The sequence below is a fragment of the Ursus arctos genome, unplaced genomic scaffold (assembly GCF_023065955.2).
Source record: "Ursus arctos isolate Adak ecotype North America unplaced genomic scaffold, UrsArc2.0 scaffold_7, whole genome shotgun sequence".
Lineage (NCBI taxonomy): Eukaryota > Metazoa > Chordata > Mammalia > Carnivora > Ursidae > Ursus > Ursus arctos.
The window spans coordinates 53236699-53258697 of NW_026623089.1; the positions used below are offsets into that span (position 1 = coordinate 53236699).

Consider the following 21999-nt stretch of genomic DNA (forward strand, 5'->3'; position numbering starts at 1 on the left):
GAGCAGGGATCAGCTTGCACACTCTGAGGTCCCATCAGGGCGGCGTCTTCCCTCTGCCACAGCCCCGACACACGGGGGACCTGCCCAAGCCAGCAAATGACAGGTTTGATTTCTCTCCCCTCTGCGGTTAACTCTCTGCTCCTTAAACCCCACGGTCCATTTCCCAGGGCATTTCCACAGAGCGGTGGTTCTGAGTAGAGTTAAAAGGAAAAGGATTCGGAGAAGAGCCCTCGCTTCTGTCAGCCGCCCGAAATGGACGGACACGGTCCGCTGACAAGCACAGAGCACGGTCCAGGGGACATGAGAGTCGGGAAGAGCCAGGCCGGCTTCCAGCTTCTCCCCTGACCCGGGCTGACTCCGCAGAGCCCCGCCCCCCAGGCCCAGCAGAGGCGGGGCTCAAAACCCAGACCCCGGGGGGGGGGTGCCTGGCAGGTGTGGGGGAGCCCCGCTCCGGCCTGGGTGCGGGGCGCCTGAGCCACTGGTGATGGAGATGGGCAAGTCACATTCATCCGTTACACTCTGGCCCGGCGAAGGGGAGAGCCGCTCTTCAGACACAATTTAAAAATCCACCAGAGCCAGCCGGCCAGATGTGAGGCCCATTTTACGAGGGGGAACATTTTACGAGGGGGAACATTTCCCCTCCTCCACCACGCTGAGCGGCTCCGTGCTAAGCATCTCTTCTGGAAGAATTTAATTCCGGGCTCAGCGTCCAGGTAAAGAGGTTTCTTCGGGCAGGGAGGCCCTGAAATGAGCCCGTTTATCTCTGGCAGGCCCTGGTTAAGCTGCTTCTCCCCTGAATGCTATTTGGGCACTTTGAAATAAGTGCGGCAAATTAGTCACAAGCCGTGGCAGGCTAACTTGGAGCCCGGCCGCCCGGCTCAGAGGCAGCCTCGCGCAGCCCCCACCGCAAGAGCACGGCGGCAGAGGCAGTGGGCTCCTGCGGGGCGAGAAAAAGCGATTCGGGCCCGGGGGTGGCAGCTCGAGGCAGCAAAGCGTTACCTGGATCACAGGGGCATGAAATTAGCAGCAGCGAGTGGGCTGGAGCCAAGAATAGTTTGCTGCTGCAAACTTGCTTCCTTCCGATCGCCGAGCTCTCCGGCCTGGGATGTGGCGGGGAGGCGCCCTTGCCCTGGCATTGGCCAGGAAGGGAGCAGAGGGCAGGTGTCCCCCAGGGGTGCAGCTGATGTCCTCTCTGTAGGTTCCGAGGCCCTGTGCTTGGGACACTGGCCCAGGGAAGCTAACAGTGGTGTGGACGAGCTGGGAGGGCTGGCTGGACAATGCCTGCTCCAGGGCCCAGACAGGTGAGGGACACAGGAGCCCCGATCCACCCAGGTATGATAGGTGGCTAGGGGCCCAAGGGCAGAGCAAAGCCGGGTCAGAAGCAGACAGGTAAGGCCCTGAAGGATGCCGGCCAGACAGACCCAGCCACTCTAAGGACAGGCCCCCCATCAGACCTGTGAGCACGGCACAGACACTCAGCCTCATGGGCCATCTCCAGGCCCCGGCTCCCTGGGGCCACTGTCAATCTTGCTCTTTAATGGCCTGGAGGCCCTCCTTAGTCTGCAATCCTTTTTCACATCTCCCTGGAATCCCTGCCAGAAGATAAGCAGAGTTGCTGAGAGTTTCTGGAATGAGACTCCCTACTTCCCCTGCTTCTGTGTAGAGCCCTGTGGAGCACACTTTCTCTCCCCCGGCCTATGCTGACTTCCGGAGACTGCACCGTGAACGCTCACCCTCCCTGTCTGCATCTTCTCTCTCTTTCTCTCTCTCTCTCTCTCTCACTGCGGGGCCTTCCTTCTTGTTTGCCTTAGGAAAGAAAAACCTCTCTGACTTCATGGCCTTCAGCCTTTGCCCCAAACCCCCTAGACAGGCAGCCCATGCCCTCAATGCTAACACCTTACCCCCTCCCAGGCTGCTCTGGGAAAGACTCCTTCAAAGGGGTCTCTTGGCAGCCCACCCATAACCAAGGCTTGGTCATGCTCCTGACACCACTACACCCCCCCCCCCACCTCGGCTGTAGTGGGCTGAAGAGTATTCCCCCAAATTCATGTTTCTCCAGAACCTCTGAATGTGACCTGATTTGGAAATAGAGTCCTTACAGATATCACCAGGTAAGAGGAGGTCATACCGGATCAGGGTGAGCCCCAAACGCAAGGACTTGTGTCCTCAGAAGCAGAAGAGGGCACGCAGACGGAGGCGGGGAGAGAGCCACGCGAACAGAGGCAGAGACTGGAATTACACTGCCGGGAGCCAAGGACTGTGGGAGCCCCCAGAACCTGGAAGAGGCAAGCAAGATTCTTCCTAGAGTCTTTGGGGCAGGCATGGCCTCTTTGTTTGGGGCTTCTCGCTGCCAGAACCGTGAGAATCAAATGCTGCTGTTCTGAGTCCTCGGTAGCTTGGTCTGGTCTTGGTCGACCTCTGCACTCTGCCACCAGCGGTGAGGCTCCTGTGCCCCAGGATGGAGGTGCCTCCTCCGTCCCCGTGCCGTACTCCTGCCTTGGGAAGCTCATCTCCCCTGGCTCCCATGAGTCCCGTACCTACATTCGTCCCTGCGTCCAGAACAATTGCCACTGCCTGCCTCCCATCCTGCCTGGGTGGCCTGCTGAGCCCCAGCTCCGAGCTCGCCAACCAAAGGCCTTCCAGAGCACCTTCGAGAGCTCCCCCAGCCGCCTGTCCCCAGGCTCCACGATCTGCCCTCCTTTTCTCAGTGCTCCTGCTCCAAGTTTCTCTGCTTTCCTTCACCCTCACCCCAAGTCGGTCACTTGCTGTTCCCCACTTCCCTAGCAAAGGACAGTGGCTCCTGCTGCCCCCCGGCCTCGGGACTCCCCTATGCCCACCCTGGGCTCAAGCTCCTCCCAGGCCTGGCCGCGCTCTGCCTCCCTGACTCCAAGCCACGCTCACATGTCTGGTTCTTGTCTGCCTCGCAGGGGCCTTGCTGCCTCCTCTGCTCCTCCATGCAGCCTCACCCCCCGGCCCTCCTCGGGCTCCTCAGCGCACTGTCCACCCTTCTTTGGCCCCCTTCCAGGACACCCCAGGGGCTCCAGTTTAGTTAAATGAGGGGGCCTATGAGGTGAGGGAGGCCCGGAGGGGAGACTACGGATGGTGTCAGGTAGCAGGCTGAAGAGGGGTGCTTGTCTCAGAAGGAACTGGGGAGCCATGGAAGAAGGCTTCTGAACAGCACAGATCTGCTCAGGGCTGGGCACAGAGGGATCACCTGGCCAGGGAGGGCAGAAGGGACCGAGGGGGAGCCGCAGGTGGCAGCGGCCACGCATGGATCCATTCATTTCTTCACTCAAGACACAGTAAAGGCAGCTGATCTGCTAGAGGCCACTCACCTCCTCGACAGTAACAGCGGAGCGCCTTGTGAGGGCCGACGTGCGCTAGAGGCTGGGAGGCCGTGGGGCTCTGGTGAGGGAGGCGGCAAAAGGAGCGAACAGCAAGTTCAGAAAAAAAGATTACATTAAACGCAATGAACAGAAAAACCAAGTAAGAAGCTATAACAGAGCCTGGGGCAGGGGCGGGGGCTGATGTTGGCGAGGGGGGCGAGAGCCCACCTCTTGAAGGAGCTGACGTTTGGCCCGAGCATAAGCTATGAGAGGGGTGACGGGCAAAGCATTCTGGACAGAGGGAGCAGCATGTGGTGGCCCCAAGGCAGGAGCGAGTCTGTGTGTTCGAGCACCTGGCAAACCAGGCTGACCCTGGACTCGGGGAGTAAGGGAGAGAGTGGGGAGACCCGGCTGGGGTCAGAGTTTGGATCTTATTCTAAGTGCAAAGGGAAGCCACTGCCAGATCCTAAGCGGCTGAGAAACTTGGTGCGGGCGTGCAGTCATGGAGCCCTCCCCACACTCTCCTGTTCTGAGTGCTTTTCATGTATTCACTCCCTTGATGCTGATAGCAGCCCTCCCAGGGACGAGTCCTGTTGCAAATGAGGAAACTGAGGCTCAGAGAGGTCAGACACTTGCCCAAAGTCACACAGCTCAAACCCAGCCCTCTATCTGCAATGCTTGCCCCTTTACCTGGCACAGGAGACAGCCGCTCCATTTCATATCTTAAAGAGACCCTGTCTGCAGCCTCCATGGAGAATGGTTTGCGGGGGGCGCCCTGGGAGCCAGTGTCCAGCAAGGCTGAGGCTGGGGTGCTGGCCGCGGAGAACAGAACAGGAGGCACTTGAGCCGCTGGGAAGGCGGGATCAACAAAGCTTGCTGACAGACTGAGTGTGGGGGCAGAGGGCAGAGCAACCCAAAGGGGAACCCCAAAGTTTCAGGCATGATGGACCTGTTATCAGCAGTGTGTACAGCTAACCGGGCAGTGGGGGGCGTCTGCTCCGGTGTCACCTCGGTGCGCTGGTAAAATAACCCCACCATGATTCCAAGCCCTGAGCACGGCCCCACGGTGCACAAACCTGGGAGCAGGGCCCTCCCCCCATTCCTCCCCTCGCCAGTCCAGCACCAGACAGGCCTTCCACAAACTCTTACAGGTTAATTCACCACTCCGCACGTATGTACTGAACTCAGTAGACTTCCAGGCACGTGGGATTCAGCCCAAGTTCCCACTTTCACGGGACAGATGGTCTGGTCAAGGAGACAGTCGGCAGACGCACACACCAACAAACGGCATGTCAGGCAGCGGTCCGCGTTCCGCACGGAAGCTCAGCATGGTAGGTCCCTCTATAATAGACCTCGGAACACTAGTGGGGAAAGCCCCGTAAGGGAGCGTCTAGTCCAGGGGTGCCTGGGGCCAAATCTGCCCGCCTCCATTTTTGTAAATACGAGAGAGTGGTCAGGCCCATTCGCTTAGGGATTATCTGTGGTGCAGAGTAGCTGCAAAGAGATCACGTGCCATCCAGCCGTTTGCAGAAACGGTTTGCCCACCTCCACCTAGTTTCTTAGATAAGGAAATAGAGCCCTAAGTCACCCAGCAAATTTGAAACACAGTAAGAAACAGAACCAGCTCTCCCAAACCTCAGGTCTTTCTACCACTGGAGGTGAGCATGGAAAAAGGAAACATGATTTCTGCCAACCCTTCCGCCCCACCCCTCCCCGACAAGGCAAGCCGGCCTTTGATTTTCATCCTTTCTGTTCCCCTACCCACCCTTCGGGCTAAAACCTCAGCGGGCAGAGAAATGGCTCAGAATCAGTTCGAGGGAGGGGTCAGAGGGACAGGGAGCCTCGTCAGTCCACACACAAGTGATCCCGACCTCTGAGGGGTGACAGCTGATTCGGGGCTCGGTCACTGCTGATGCTCAGGCTGGGCTGTCCTTCCTCTTCTGCAGCCTGACCATGTGGCAGGGTGAGGAGGAAGAGGACGCCTTCCAAGAAGACTCCCCACTTACCCACACAGCCCTCGCTGGAAGGGGCAGCTTCTGCACCTCCCAGAGGGCCGACATGGTTTGGTGTCCCAGGGCTGAGCGGGGGATAGGGCCCAGGGATATGGCATGTGGGTAAAGAGGAGGTGGTCTGGGGGTGCTCCAGGTGTTCTCCACAGAAGGAAACCCAGCAGAACCACCAGGAAGAGGGAGAAGAGAGAGTCCCGAGAAGGCCCAGCCAGCACTTCCCTACCCAACATGCCTGGCGGGAGGCCGAGGTCCCAGGCTCACATGCTGCCACAGGCCTCAGGTGAGTGCGTGTGTGCACACACAGAGGACCCCCAAGAGGCCGGCTAGGACCCCCCAACCCCGCACCAGCACCACAGACCCCTCCCAGCTGATGATCCCGGTAACGAGGGCGCCCGGCAAAGGCTGTGATCTGGCTCTGCTCTCTGGGTACACTTGACGATCAATCACGTTAAGGAGACACTTGAACACTTAAGGCCCAGGCCGTGTTCTAATTTGTCGAGGAAATCGCCTCTGGATTCCAAGGATGAGTGTGGGAGGAAATAAAATCGAAGGCGGAGGGGGGCAGTAGGGAGCGATCGATAGCCCAGGGGGGCCAGGGAGCAAGGCGCGGGTAGGGAGCGAGGCCATGAGCACGCACAGAGAAAATAAAAAGAGAATTTGAGAAGTCGAGGCCACCGAAGGCATGACTGACAGCGTTTCAAGTCAGGCTTTTTCTCCCCCTCTGCAGGACACAGCAAGAGCTAAACACAGAAGAAAAAGCCATCACAGGTATATTTATTGGAGATAGCATGCTGGCTGGGTCTGCAGTTAGAATCAGAGGGTGGACAAGGGAATAAAAAAATATGACTCACTTTTGGTTCTAATTTTTAAAAATGGTTTGAGAGCAGCCATCCACTAGCCCAAGCCACTGGGCAGCTTCGGGGAGGGACCTGCCCTCTCTGCCCCACGGCCGCTCACCCATGCCCTGGGAGGGAAGCCTGGAACTCTGTCCTCTCCTGCCTGACCCCCGGACTGTCTCTGCCATCTCCCCTTCTGGGATGACAGGGCTCAGACCAAATCCTGCCTTGATTTGGGGTGAACACCATGCTTTGGAATTCTGCTCTTAAAAAGTGGATTGCCAACGGAGTCCACTGTGTGTGTTTTCCATTTGGAGGGATCCGAGTGGCTCTAGGATTGGTCTGCAGGCACATAATGATCCAGCGACGTCCAGGATGGTGGAAGATTCTCAAGGAATAGCACGTGCCATGGAGGAGTGGTTCCCGTACGCCCAGAGCACCTGGCAAGAGTAGCCCAGGTCCACTGTGGGGAGGAGCCAGCACAGTGGGATCCGGGAGTCTCGGCCTTTGCCAAATGTGCCAAGAAACACAATGCAGACTCAGATACCCCTGGGTCACAGCCCTGTGCCATCAGCAAGTTACTTAGTGCTTCTGCTTTCCTCCCCTGTCAAACGAGGGCAAAAATGCACCCTCATGGCCGGCTGGAGGCAAACAGGCAGAGCGGGGTGTTTCAAATTACAGGCTGCAGCCCCCTAAAGGCTATGAAATCCACCTAATGGGTCATGACTACAGTTTTGTTTCATCTTTGGCTGCCTTCTCTCCTGTTCCTAAGGATGAATCACCTGCATTCTTTTTTTTTTTTTTTAAGATTCTATTTATCTGAGAGAGAAAGCACAAGAGAGCGAGTGCGAGAGAGCAGAAGCAGAGGGGAGGGGCAAAGGAAGAAGCAGACCCCACACTGAGCAGAGATCCGGATGTCATGTCCGGCTCGATCCCAGGACCTTGGGATCATGACCCCAGCGAAGGCAGCCCCTTAACTGACTGAGCCACCCAGGCGCCCCTCACCTGTGTTCTTTTCTGGGACCCCCTCCACTGTGCCCCAGAGCCCAGGCCCTCTGCTCATGGACCTCACTTGCTCTGCTTCTTCCTGTTTCTCAGCACCCGCCTTCCCCTCTCTACTAGGCCACTTGCGTGAGCCCACAAGCTGGCTGCTATTTCTCCTGAAGGAAAAAGAAAACCAAACCAGAAAATCCATCCCCTTCTTGACCATACTTCCCTGGAAGCCCTGCCTCGCTCCTCTAGAATGAGTTTGAAAGCTGCCTCTAGCATCCCTCCCCCATCCTCCAGCTTGGCTAGCAGCCTCTGGTCCAGCATCTGTCCCCGCCCCCCCCCCCCCCAGCACTGCTCCCCAACGCCACCACGGACCTACAGAAGGGCAAATCCAACGGCAGCTCTCCATCCTCAGCCTAGCTGACTTTTGCCACTTATAAGGTCATCATGGATGATCACTGGCTCTTCCTTGAAAACTCCAACCAGAGACTGTTCTTGAGTGTGGACGCTGCTGTTTCTGTTACAGACATGGAAGTCTTGCCAGTGAAATATGCAGGTGTCAAGAACAGTCTGGAAACACTCGAAAGCACTGGCATGGAGCCCAGGGTTGCGAGCACGGACAGCATGGGTTCAGACAGCCCAGTCTGAGTCTCAGCTGTCACTTCCTTTCTGCTTGGGAACAAATTACATTTTTTGAGCCTTGGTTTCCTTCTCTGTAAAATGGGTATAATACCTATCCCTTGAGCTATAATAAGGAAAGGGATAATGAAAATAAAGCCTCTGGCACATAGCAAGGTGTTGAATAAATCCAGTGGGATTAAGGAATGAACCAGCGCTTCTGGTGGGAGCTTCCCTCCCAGTGATATCTGGGCCTGGAGGGGAGCTTTGACAACCTGCCTGGGGGACGTTCTTCCAGAGAACGCTCACCATCTAGACTAAGTCTACTGGGTGGGTGCTCTGGTGGGGGCAGAGAACAGCTCATTAGCTCCATGTGGGGGCCTTTCACTTGGGTCATGTGGTTGCTTGCTGGCCTCACCTGGAGAACTTTCAAATGCTTGTGCCCAGGCCCCTCCTTCAATTGCACCAGAACTGGGTGGGTGGTCGGGGCAGGCGGGTGGGCTTTAAAAGCTCCCCAGAGGTTCTAGTTTATTCTACCACGGTAGCTGGAGAGGCCAGAGAGCATGCTGGCTAGCAGCGCAGGCCCTGCTCACCTCCAGACTGCTCCTGAGCCCAGTTCTGTCACTCGCTAGCAAACGGCCATGGGTCAGTGAGCCTCAGTTTCTCCATCAGAAAACTGGGGAGGACAGTCCCTAACTCACCAGGTTATCCTGCAGATAAAGATGGTAGGTCCAAAGGCGGGTAGGCATGGGCTTCATGTCCGGGACTTTGTGAAGTCAGCAGGTCATTGCCAAGATGATCTGTCTTTCAGTTTCCTCTTCTCCAAACTAGTTCGTCCTGGTTCCTTTTAACCCTACCCCTCTAAATTGGGATGTCTGCCCTTGTTCATAGGGATAGCTTCCAAGTCAAGCTCTCCTGCTTTTTGGGGGATGCTGAGGGTTTGGGCCAGAACGAAGGTGCTATAATGAGGGGATGTCCTAGGAACCCCCCACCCTCCCGCTGAACCAGGCCAGCCTGGGTCCCTTCCCTATAGAAGAAATCTCACTTCAGGGAGGGGGGTGGAGGGATGCGGTAACTGGGGGATGGACATTAAGGAGGGCATGTGATGTAATGAGCACTGAGTGTTATATAAGACTGATGAATCATAGACCTGTACCTCTGAAACCAATAATAATTTTAATTGAATTAAAATTAAAAAATTAAAAAAAAGAAACCTCACTTCATGTCTACACCAACCCACATGAAAGAAATGCTTTGGTGGTGGCCACTATGACCCCTAGGTCTTCTTCTGCTTCTTTGCAGACCCATGCCATCCCTATCTTGGATTGGGGCAATGGGGCTTTCCTCCTCAGCCATACAATAACTAACGCAACAGATTTTTCTTGTTGCTATTATGTGCTGGGCACTATCCCAGCTGTGCTGAGGGCACAGGGATGTACGGTAAGAGAGCTGCACTCTCTACCACAAAGAGCTCACAGTTTGGTGGGGGAGGCAAGCCCATCTGTGAACTGGGTACTCTCATCACGGATAATAACACTTCTGCCTCATGCAGGTGCCGTGGGGGTAAAGGAGCTAAAGCCAGCGGAGCGCTGAGCAGTGGCCCCCACACGAGAGACAATACCATGAATTGTGTGGCAAGCACCAGAGGAGGAAGTGGGCTCTGGGGACCCAGGATCCCCTAACTCAGAAGGGTGGCAGCAGGAGAGGTTCCACTCCCTCTGACTGGGCTAGTGGGGCTCCCTCCAGTTAGGGAATGGATGGGACAGCAGCAGACCGCCAGGCCTAGGTCCCAGGCCTGCTGACACCGAGTCAGACTGTAGGTCCCACCATGACCTGGTCATGTCCTGCAGTCCCATCAGAGAGGAGCCCTGGACAGGCCAAGGTACGTCAGAAGAATGTGCGAGGAGGCCATGGTGGGCTTGTGAAGCAGGGAAGGACTTGGAGAAGGTGTGGTCCCTCTCCTCTGGGGGGTAGAAAGAAAGGCAGGTCTGGCTTATACTCCCTGGCCCAGGGGCAGCCCAGACCGGCTTGCAGGAGAGGCCAAGGGGAGGGCGAGGAGTGCCCCACCGGATCAGGGACGGCTTACAGACCCCAGAGCCAAGGGAGGCCCTGGGGGTAGGGAAGGGATCAGGGACGCCGACAGCTTGGAAGCTGGGTTCAGAATCCAGGAGTGGAGCTGAGGCACCTGTTCTCCCAGGGTGGAATAGGAGGCCAGACCAAGGGCAGGCTCTCCATTTGGCAGAGACAGGGGCTGGGGCCGTCCGGTCTCCAGGAGAGTCCCCTCTATGCCACTCTCTGAGCTGGACCAATTTTGCAATCATCTGTCCATCTGAATTCTCTGTGACATTCTCTACCGCCCTTGCTCACTCTGTGATTGGAGGCAGGTGACCGAACCTCCCCGAGCGTGGTTTTGGGTCGAAACAGTTAAGGAGAGGCGAGTTGAACACCCCTGCCAGCACAGCGGGCCCAGCGTCGGCTCAGAAGACGGCGGCCACCACGGCGCCCCGCGGCACCGCCTCTTCAGAGACATTCTTCCTTGCTTATGCTCGAATTTTCTGGGCTCTGGGCCCAAAGGCCCGTGGTGGATTTATTCAAAGTTCTTATTCCAGGGACCAGAGACGAGGGGGCAGGTGAGCAGGACACTTTCTAAAGCATCCCCCAAAACTGTCCTAGGCAGAAGGACATGAGCCTGGGATGGGAGGTGACCTTGAAAGTCACCTAAATTGGAAGGGAGGGGGTCTGTACCAACATTTCTACTCAGCCGAACTCCCCAGCCCATGGTATCAGTCCCTGGGAAATATTAAAGGAAAGTACAGAGAAAAACCACCATTCAGAGCCACAGCTAACTGAGTTGCAGGTGGAGACAGACCCATCTGACTCCTCCCCCTCCTTTCCCCAAAGTGGCCCTCGGGTGACAGAGCGGACCAGCCACCTCTTGCAGAGAAATCAGGAAGAGAGTGGGAATGAACTGGGGAGGTGGGTGGCAGCAATGAGGAATTAGGCAAAGAAAAATGGCCTGCAAAATGCAGAAACGCCCCAGCATGCTTGCTTCGCAGACCCGGCCCATGAATCGAGGGGTGACAGGTCTCTCATCTCTGATGCCAAGAGCCAGGAGCTCCGGGCAGCCGCAGGTACTACATCTGCACCTGCCAGCCCTTGGAAAGAGGCAATAAAGCATCCTAGCAGGGCCTGGAATGCTAAGTGCCTGCAGCTGGGAAGGGACCGCCTTGCAGCGGGAGCAGTTCGCGGCAGACGTCCACTGCGCGAGGCCCCACTCCCAGGCACCGGCCGCGGCTTCCTCTCCTGCCCCGGGGCCCGAGGAGACAGGTGCACACTCAGTCTAGCCCTGGGGGCTGCCACGGCCGGGTGCTGGCCCAGACAGAAACAGGGATCTTCTGGATGAAGCCCAAGTGGGCTGGGTAATTTACCGAGGCTGGCAGGAGCTGGGATGCTTGAGTCACGGGTATATAAAAGTGGATCATAAAGCACCCCAGCTAAGCCAGACGTCTGGAAATACACCAGGGCCACATGCAGCTCGGAAGTGAGTCCCCTCCCCCGAGTGATAATAGTGATAATGTTTGTACAGCGCTCGGAGCAGAGGCGCCAGAGCCTGTGCTCAGTGCTGTGTGTGCGTATTTACGTACCGAGTCCTCGACACAACCCTGAGAAGCTGGTGGTAGTAGCACCAACCCCCCCCCCCCATCCACACCAGGAAGACGCGGCAGCCCAGAGGCCAGAGAGCTGGGCACTAGCAAAGCCAGGGTTGGAGCCCCCCAAGCCAGCTTCCGGCAGCCACGCCCTAGCGAGTGTCTCCAGGGCTCAGTCACCTGGGGGCTTGGCGGCATGCCGCTCCTGACTCAGCTGCTCTGGGGCCGGGCCTGCCGCATGCACAAGCTCCCAGGCGACGCCTGGTCCAGGGACCACACCTTGAGTAGGAGGCCCTAAAGTCCTGGACCACCTTCTCACGACACCTCTTCAGCTGTGGAAATGGGTTTACACCGCACTGCTCTGGCCCTGGGGGCGTCTACGAATGCCTCGGTGGACAGAAACAGGCCCTGGCAGGGTGTGAGTACCAAGGGCCTGACGCCAGGGGAGGGCGTGTGAGGTCTTCAACTACCTCAGTCCCTTCCGCACCTCAGCCTAATTCAATCACGATCGCTGCGGAGGGGCTCAGACTGGGTGTTTTTAAACTCCCTGTGGGATTTCAATGGGTGGCCTTGTACAGGTCCCAGAGACAGACAACAGGGCTGCTCCAGTTGATGTGTTAGATTTATCTCTACAGAACTGGGGAAATTCTTTGGGGTTAGGTCAGGGATTTCAAAAGCGCTTTCAGAAAAGGGGTGGTGACCCACTGCCTGGGTATGGCTAGGGTCGGCTAGGGTTCCCTCTTCTTGTCCCCCGGAAGACAGGGGCAGCTGGCCACCCTCCAGCCTGCCACACTTTCAGAGATGCCCACACTCTCCCCACCCAGGAGCTTCCGAGAGAACAGACACAGCCTAGATCAGCTGTGGACACTGAGGCTCCTGGCAGAGATGACCCAAACCTCTGAGCCCTCTTCTCCACTAGGCTTTGACCTTGGCCTCCACCCGGTCTTCTACCTCTCCAGCCCAGTCCTAGCAAGAATCCTGTTAAGTCCATTTGTGGAGAAGCCCCCCCACCCTTGATATCCGACCACCCTCGATATCTGAGCAAGCCCCCCATCCCCCACTCCTGGTGTGCATGCCCTTGGCCTGCCTTTAGCAAGAATCCCCCTGCCCTTGATGGCTCCTCTTTTTTCCATCAATTCCTCTAATTTTCCATCCACTGAGCTCTCACCTGGCTCCTTGGCTATAAATCCATCCACATGTCCTTGTAGTATCTGGAGTTGAACCCGATCTCTCTTCCTTATTCCAACAGTCTTGAGGAAAGCCTTCCTTACATTTTAACAAGCGGCAGAGTAATTTCTGTCTTTAACACAGCCCTCACCCAAGGGAAAAGTCCTGCCCCACAGTGAGCAGCCCCAGCAGTGGGAGGGGGGCTTGGTGTCACTAAATACAATGTCTACTCCTCACCTTGGCATTCCAGGCCTGAGCAATGACTTCAGGGCCCAGGCAATGATCTCAAGCCTTACTTTTCCCTTACGTGTACGCCCAATACAGGAAAACTCAGTGCCTTACCGCCCCTCACACACCTGAACGTCCCCCCATCCTGCCTCTGCTCAGGCTTTTTCTCCCCTGGAAGATCCCCTCCCTTCTAGTCCACCTGCTCTGAGTCACAGTGATCTCTCCCCTGGTGACAAGACTACTGATCCCCCAGGCTTCATCTCCCCTGCCCTCCACAGCTGGACAACCTCCCATTTTAGCTGAGCACACAGGTCTCTGGGGTAACGACTACATCTAAAGGCTACATTTTGCAGCCTCCTTGCAGCTCACGTGGTCACGTGACCAAGTTCTGCCCAATGCTATGGAAGCAGAACCAAGGTGTGTTACTTCAGGAGTGTTCTTATGCCTCTCCTCTTGCTGTGATAGCTGGAGCTCCAACAGCCATCTTGGACTGCGAAGTGATCTTGCCCATGGAAGCTTTACATGGTGGAGCAACCAGGTTCCCGACCACATGGAACATTGTACCAGCGCTGGGCTGGCCCCTCCAGACTTGAACAGGAGAGGAAAATTAGGTTCCATCTTGTTTTATCATTGCTTTTTTTGGAATTTTCTCTAACAGCTGAACTTACTGCTATTAGAGCCACCTTTTCAAATCCCTGGAGTCCTGAACTCTGGATTCTTGGGTTTACCACAGGACGGTGCAGAGAATCGCCATTTGCATCTTCTGCCCAAGTTAAATAGTACGCGGGCTGAAGGCTGCAATTGTGTCTTCCCCACTTCCACCTTCCCACCACATGAAGCACGAGGCTTCACGCACCGCACGAAGCACGTCTCGGGACTGAGGTCTTCCTACTACGTTCCACACAACACAATGATTTGCATCCGTATTCTCAGCAGGCTGCAAACCTTCCCAGAACAGTACACCCAAGAACAGTCACCTTCAACCCCATCCGGGCTGCTTGCTGCCCCCGCCCCCCCCCCCCCGGCTCCCCACCCCCCAGGACGAACACGCCCTTACCAGGATGTCGGAGCCCACGGACTCCTCCCCCGCGGCTGGGTCGGAGCAGTTGCGGAACTTGAACACCCAGTACTCCTTGGCAGTGATAAAGAAGTTCCATGGCAGTAGGCCGCCGATGCCCAGGCTGAAGAAGATGACGTAGGCCCCATGGAAGCTGTCCTTGGGCCGCTGCAGGCCGGGCGGGGGGCGGTCGAGCGGCTTCTCGAGCAGTGCTTCCTGGTCAGTGCGGACGGAGCTGCCTGCGGTTCTGTAGGTGGAGTTCGAACTGTGATGAAAGTCATCCTCGGAGGCCATGGCCACAACTGGAGCAGAGAGACACAGAGACAGGGCAGGCGATCAGAAGCGTCGGCTGGGCCCGGCTAGGGACTCACCCGTCCTGCAAAGCTGACTATGCGTCCACCCTGCGTCACCGAGGCATGGTTAGAGAGCTTCCAGTTCAAGGATCGGGGAGAAAGACAAGATGCTGGAACTGTAAGTGACCAAAGCATCACCCCCCCCCCCACCTCCCCACCGTCCGTCCTCGTGCAGGGCAACATAGGTGGCAAACAAGTACTGGGCTGGCCGGGGGTAAGGCAACGTGGCGCCGTGGGACCCACGGCAATCGATCTAGAAGGGCGAACCTGAGTTCAAGCCCTTCGAATGTCTATGGAACCATAAAGAAAGGAATTAGGACCCTTGATAGGCAAGGCGTGTTCTCCAAACTCTGCTCAACTTTATGTGAGAAAAGTAAGGAGCAGGAAAGTGCGTAGAATATGTTATTATTTGTGCCAAAAAGCAGGCAGGGCTGGGCTGGGTGGAGAGCAGAAATCCTCTGGAAGGACACATGAGAAATTGCAGAGGGGTTGCCCCTGGGAAGGGAGGGGTCTTCAGTGCCTCCTCTCTTGTGCCTTTTGAATTCTGAACTATGTGAAGGTATTATGTGTTCAGAAATAAAATTATAAATAAAAACAAAGGCATTCAAATAAAATAACATTTAAAACAATAAAAAAACCCTAAAAGCTGCCTTCAGAAGCCGGTTTGAGAGATCTAATAGTCCACTCCCTCATTTAGATCGCCGACCAGGTCCAGGGCCAAGCCTGGGTTCGTAGCTCCTGCCCGGGTCCCCACCCCTGTCCCTCACATCCCATCAGGAGACAGCCCTCCCAATGTGTGACAGCACCGAAAACTAACTGAAATTCTCGGTTGCTAGCAACTATTGCCTACATGACCTTGGGCAAGTCATGCTTCTGAGCCTCGATCGCCCCATCTGTAAAGCTAGGGAGGCCTATTTACGATGATTATGTAACTGCAGCTGGGGGCAGTGCCTGGCCTGTGGTAGCAGCTGCTGCACGAACGTCAGCATCTTCCCCAGCATCCTGGGCATGTCACCTGGCTGGCTGGCTGAATTTGGCTGCGAAGTAGCATTCCTGCTTCTATGCTCCATATAGCACCTAGGCCATGAAGGCAGCTCGATCAATGGGCAGTCCTTCCATAGAGCTGAGAAGGGACCACTGCAGTTTCTCCTGCGGTAGCTTCCCTCCTCTCCCAATATATCAAGACATCATCGCGGCTCAGCTCCCATCGGAGGCTGGGCCTTAACTCACAGCATCAAGCCAGGCAGAGCCGGGCCCTCGTTCCCTGGGGAGATGGGAACATCCTGCCACACAGGCACAGAGCTTTCTCTGTTGTCTCAGGAGAGCCTCACGACATTCCTTGGAACTAAGCAGGACAGGAATTGGTGCCTCCTTCTTTCAGGGGCAAAGAATGAAGCCTTGAAGGCAGTCGATTTGCCCCCCATTCAAACAGTAAGAATTCCCAATAGCTAAAATTGCTCATGCAATGCCAAGGTCTGTGCCTCGCCCATGGGCCTGACAGCAGCATAACAGGATAGGTAGTACTCTAAGACTCAGTTCATAGATACAGAGTGAGGCTCAGAAAGGTTCAGTCACTTGGCCAAGGACACACAGCTGCCAAATGGCAAGGACGAGGTTACATAGCCAAGCAGTCCGAGGCCCACCCAGGAGAGGAGTTTGGGTGGTAATGTGAACCCATGTCTGCTGGCTCCAAGTACAGACCTCCTTGTAGAAGGGCTCATGGACAGTGAGCTGTGAGCAGAGGCAAAGAGGTTGCAGGGCACCCTCACTAGTGTTTGCTGAATGAATGGACTCTGGGTGGTCAGGATATCCTCTCCTAGGGGGGCAGCATGCACCCTGGAGGGGGCAGGCAAGAGGCTGCCAGATGCCCGAGCATCCAAGCCAGCAAGTCTATTTTCAACTCCCCTGGCGGAGCAGCGCCCTTTCCTAGCCTTGTTCCACAGGAAGCCCAGCACGAACAAACGAACCAGTGCGGGCACACACGCAGTGTGTGTGCCCAGGTGCAGACATACACGCATTTCTCAATTCGTGCTTAGAAATGTAAAAACTATGACCCACGTAGGACAATAGACAAAGGACAAGTGGTTCTTTCCAGATGCTCCAGCTACAGGGGGGGGGGGCAGGGGCCTGCGGCGGGGTCACTCTGGCCCACGCTCATCTCCAGGCATCTATTTGTCCAGGACCATTCAGCCTTGACTGAGCTTCTGAAGAAGGAGCCAGAAATTTTCTCTAACCTGGGTCACAGGCCAGGGCACTGGAGTGAGCAGTCTTATTACTCTTTATAAAAGCTAGCTGCTGGCTTTTGGATTAAAAAGAAAGAAAGGAAAAAGAAAACTAAGGAAGAGGCCTGGTGTCACCAGCATGGGCTGGCTGCGGCCTGCTGTGTACTCTCAGTCACCTGCAGGAGTTGGCCAGGCTTGGCGGGGCTCCCTTCCTGGGTGACTTGGGGGAGGGGGCAGCACCCCCACAAAGAAGCAGAAGTGTGTGGTGCCCGGGCTGCTGCAGACCACCATCTGGAACTGGGGCTGGTTCCAAGGAGGTTTCTGACTCTGGCTAAGTCAATCTCCTCACTGTGCCTCGATTTCCTCATCTGTGAAATGGGGGTAGGGGAGCTGGTGATGCTAAGGAAAGCATTGCTGGGGAACACGGTGCCATCCGGACACCAAGGCAGAATCGCTTTGGGGTTGGAGGCACCCCCAGCCTCAGACTCCCCCAATTTGAACTTAGAGTCAGCCACCTTCTGGATACTTCGCGCTGACTCGTCCATACCCAGGCCCCCCACAACCAGGCGGTGAGGTCCCGTGTCAGGAAATCCATGAGGAGGAGGAAGAGGAGCGGAGGGAATCTGGGGGATAAAGAGCATAGAGGCCCAGAAAGGAAAAAATTAGCAGGGCGGGGGGAGCCGAGAGTTAGACGGGGGGGGGGAGCCATGTGGGGGGCTCCAGCGAGAGGTGAGAGGCGCCGCCGCGGAGGGGCTGGGAGGCCCCCCCCCACGCCAAGGTTCCCGTGGAGCCGCCCCCAGGAGGGCTCCTCGTGGGAGGCCGCCGAAGCGCGAGCCCAGGGAGCGGCCGGGAGCCTGAAGAGCCGGTCGGGGGTCAGGTCCGCGCCCGACCTCCGGCCCGCACTTACTGTCGCCGCCGCGCCGCCGCCGCCGCTGCCTCCCCGGCCGCCGAGGCCACTGCGAGTCGGGGCTCGGAGGGGCCGAAGGCCGAGCTCCGCCTCCCGGCCCCGCCCCGCCCCGCCGACGCCGGCGCTTCCCTGTTTGCGAACCCGTCCCCGCCGGCGTCCCGAGGCCCGCGCCCGTCGCACAGGGGGACCGAGCGAGGCGCCCCCGCCCCGTGCCCCGCCGCCTCGGCCTCCGGCCGCTGCGCGCTCCGTCTCCCCCGCCAGCCGGCCCCTGTGGTCGCCAGAGCCTGCGCCCCGAGACCCGGAAGCGCTCCCGTCGCCCCCCGACTCCTGCAGAGGACCCTCCAACTGCAGCCCGCCCCTCCTGCCCAGCCCCCTGCGCCGGCCGGCCCCCCAGCTTTGGCGCGTCGTGTCAGGCCTCCTGTGGGCCAGGCCAGCGCCATGTCGCTTTTCCTTGTCACCGCCTTCCGGACGCCCAGTGTCTGGCTGAGGCAGAGGGGAAGCTGGGCGGGGGGGCCACCGGGTCCTCAGGTGGTGTCCGAATGGCAGGCCACGGGGGCCACCTTAACCCGGCCCGCTTCCTCTCTCCGCCGCGCCCTTTACACCCCCTGTCTCCTTACCCCTGGCATGCCTGAGGGGCAGGGGGCAGTATGCCCTTTTCACAGACGGGAGAAGGCTGGGCTTGCGGGAAACCGAGATGGAGCGGCCCGCCTGCGATGCCCCCCCCCCCCCCCCCGCCACAAGGGTGCGCTCAGGGCTAGGTGCTCTTAGGGCAAGCGAGGCTCAGAACACTGCGCTTCCCTCAACACACCTGCTGTGTGGGGCCTGCAGTGAGGACCTGCGATGTCGTCATGTAAATACATGTTTAGGGGGCGCCCGGGTGCCTTCGTTGGTTCAGCATCGGACTCTTGGTTTCAGCTCAGATGTGATCTCAGGGTCCTGGGTTAGAGCCAGGCACTAGCCTCTGCCCTCAGCGGGAAGTCTGCTGGAGATTATTTCCCCCTCCCTCTCCCTCTGCCCCCCCCCCCCCCCCCGCTTCCCACGTGCACTCTCTAAAATAAAAATCTAAAAAATATATATGTATGTATACATGTTTATATGTATATATGTGTGTGTATATATTCATACATATACAAATATACACATATATAACTATATATATATAACTATATATATATATATATATAGTGTTAAAGAAAACCGCAGGCCCCAAATAGTCATTTAGAGTGAGTTCCCAAACGGGGACTTAATACCCAAACTAAATGCAGTTTCAATCTCCCCCAGAAATGTGGCCTTAACTGGTCAGTCAGGAAATATTTCTCTCCAGCAGCACGGATGAATCTGTCACCTGGGGTCCTCTCCATCCCACCCCACCCCCAACGGAAGATAAGGCAATCCACGTGATAAGGTATCTTGCTTTTTCCCTGGCAGACAGCCTCCACTGGAATGATCCCCCCCCTTTTTTTTTTCCTAAAAACTTTCTTGCCCCCACCCTCCATCTATAAAAAAACCTCCCATTTTGTACAGTGCCTCGGAGTGCCTCTCTGCTTGCTAGATGGGGGCTGTCCGGTCCATGAATCATTTAATAAAGCCAATTAGATCCTGAAATTCACTTGGTTGAATTTTGTTATTAACATCGGTCTGTGTCCAGTTCCGGACATGAGAGCTTCTGAAACCCTTGGAATTTTCTGGGTAATAGAGTTGGTTTTGGAATATAGGCGAGGTCCAGTAGGGTGAGGTCCAGAGCCGACGACCGAAAGAATTCTTGAGATGTCTTTGGTGCACAATGGTGGTTTATTAAAGCATGGGGACAGGACCAGTGGGCAGAAAGAGCTGTGGCACCCAGGGTTTGAGGGGTGGCTGCTTATATACTCGGGAGTTGGGGGACCTAAGGAAAAAGGAGGTTTCAAAAGAACTTTCATATGCTAAAGAGGACCTACAAGATACCAGAGGTCTTGCCTTTGTCAAGTTAAGGTTATTTTCCCCTCTAGCAAGGTATTAACATTAAGACAGTTGGGAGATTCCCAAAGAATGTCCCACAGGTCCCATCCAGGAGTGGGAGGGGAGGGGGAGCAGTTTCTGCGTTGTCTTCAGCTAGCCTTCTGCTCCCTCATCACTAGGAGCGTTTTGTTTGTTTGTTTGTTTGTTTATAATAACCCCCTTTCCACCACACCAGTGTTTATGCTAATCAGGTGACTCTTGCTGGGCCCCTAGATAGTTTCAGGATGGGGGAGGGTTGTGCCGGAAGAAGCAACCACAGATTTAGAGGTTGGGATTTTCAGCACCACGACCTCCCCCCCACCCCCGCCCTCTTGGGAGAAGAGGATCTGGAGATTGACTTCATCACAGTGACCACCGAGTTCCTTACTCATGCCCATGTGCCTCCATAGAAACCCCTAAATCATGGGGTTCAGAGAGCTTCTGAGTTGGGGAACACTCCCACTTACTGGGAGGGTGGTGCCCCGCAACTCCATGGGGACAGAAGCTCCTTTGCTGGGGACCTTGGACCCTGTTCATCTGTATTCTTTATAAGAAATCGGTGATAGTAAGTTAGGTGTTTTCCTGAGCTCTGTAAGCCCTTCTAACACATTATTGAAACTGAAGGTGGGGCGTTGTAGGAACCCCAGACTTCGTAGCCAAGTTGGATGGAAGTTTGGATACCCTGGGCAGCCCATACGTGTGACTGGCGTCTGAAGTGGGGACAGTCTTATGGGACTGATGCCAGCTCCAGGTAGTTCGTGTCAGAATTGAACCGAGTTGCAGGACCCTGGAGAGAGGGAGGATTGATGGTGGGGAAAATCGCACACGTTTGGCATCGTAAGTGTTGAGAGTGAAAACTGGGCAGAGGCCCAATGGTACGGAGGGTTGGGGTCTTGCTCTGGAGAAGCTTGCACCTCCCCCCTCCCTGGGGAGGCAGGCCAGCGTTGGAAGCCCTGCAGGGGTGTGCACGGTGCGGTGGCGGGCATGGATGGGCAGGTGCCGGGAGTCAGTAAGGACTGGGCTCACCTGCCCCGCCCCCCCCCGTGCCTCACTGCCTCGTCAGCCCTATTTCACAGGGTGCAAGTCCCAGGCTTGTAAAATTAAGTAGTTGGCCCAAGGTCACAGGACGGTGGAGCCTGTATTTGCCCCCAGGTTTGTCTGACTCCAAAGGTGGCACGTGTTTTCTGCTCCACCACGTGCCCCTCCTAAGGGCCTGGGGGTGGGTAGGGTAAGAAGTGAGATGGGGGAGAAAAGGGTATGGGGGCAGCCTAATCTGATGAAAGAATTCACCCAAGGCAGAACGAAGGAGATAGAAGTTTATTGACTGCACTGCAAGGGAGCGACAGGCAGGACAGTAGAGAAGAGACTGTCCGCTAGGAGGCAGTGGTAGGGGGGCTGGAGTTAAGGGGGGAAGAGAGGAGAGGCCGGAACGTATGGAATTTTCCCCTTTTTGGTACCTGTGCCCGGTTCTAAATAGTCCACCGGTCAGCTAGGGCCTCTGGCTATTTCCAGGTGGGTCTCCTAATGAGCCTGTTTGCAGTCAGCTGGGGGGTCACTGTGGGCCCTTCTACCCCACTCACGTTTCCATTGCTCAAGCCTGTGGCCTAAAAGTAGCCTCTACAGAGGGTTTCTCAGGAGAAGTGACCTTGGAGCTGAATCTTCAGTATGCTTGTGGCCCATGGAGGACAGCAGGGAGGACCTTCTGGAAGGAGCAGAGGGCTGAAGCGAAGGCAGAGGGGAGAGCAGTGACATGTCGGGGGAGGGAGGGATGAGAAGCTGTGAGAAAGTTCAGGACTGGGATGGCCCTGAGAGCCAGTCTGGGGGTGTGCTCACCACCCTGCAGGCCACAGCATGCCATTCCATGGAACAGCATTCTGTAAGGGTTTGCATAGAGGAGAACAGACCCCACCAGGGGTAGAGAGGTGACCTTGGGGACCGCTGATCACAGGCAGGGCAATAGAGCCTGGGGCCACCCGGCTCCAGTATCTGCCTGAGTTCTCCAGCCTAAGAAAGAAAACAGATCCATGTTTGCAGGGGTTGCATTTGGCATCTTAACCCTTTCTAGGCCTTGAACCATCCTGGCTCCCAGCCCTGGCTCCCTAACCCAAGTCAGTGCAGTTTGAAACACCCAGCCCAGGACACCTGGACCTTACCTGAAAGGTGGGAAAGGGGTGGGCAGGAGGAGCAAGCGGTGGGGGTCTGGGCACTGTTTTGGAGGATTTGGAGCCCCCGTGTGGTTGTGGGGCGGGGGAGCGGGGGAAGGCGGAAGACTGGTCTTGAATCTCCGTTTGCTCAGCAAGCTGGCTGCTCCATTTCGCTTGTGCAGATCGCAGATCGGACGAGCAGCCAGATTTCCCAAGATGCTCTGGTCCTGTACGCTCTAAGTACAGCTGACAAAACAGGCGCTGTCCACGATGAAATGACAAGAACCAAGAGGCCGAAGACCTTCCCAGATGCTGTCCCTGATGGGGAGAGGGGCGGTCGGGTGTCGCTCTTGCTGCACTTGGCCTCCCAGGGCTGGGCGGATGTTTTCAAGGGACCTCAACGTGGAGCAATTCTTGCAGAGAGTAGGAGTCCAGTAAGCAGGACTGCTGCCTGGCGAGGAAGGGGGATCTTCACAGAGCTCTGTGCTGGCTGCCCCCCACCTCTCTCCTGCAGGGAC

At 56.6% G+C, this 21999-nt stretch overlaps 1 protein-coding gene across 1 annotated transcript in view; it reads right to left on the reverse strand.

The window, feature by feature from the left end:
- The window catches only part of SLC29A3 (solute carrier family 29 member 3), a 49276-nt gene extending 31853 nt beyond the window's left edge, over positions 1-17423 (reverse strand). Inside the window, 2 exon segments of the mRNA XM_057308603.1 lie at positions 13879-14180; positions 17361-17423. Coding sequence (XP_057164586.1) covers positions 13879-14172 — 294 coding nt within the window. The 5' untranslated portion in view covers positions 14173-14180; positions 17361-17423.
- Between the last annotated feature and the right edge of the window lie 4576 nt (positions 17424-21999).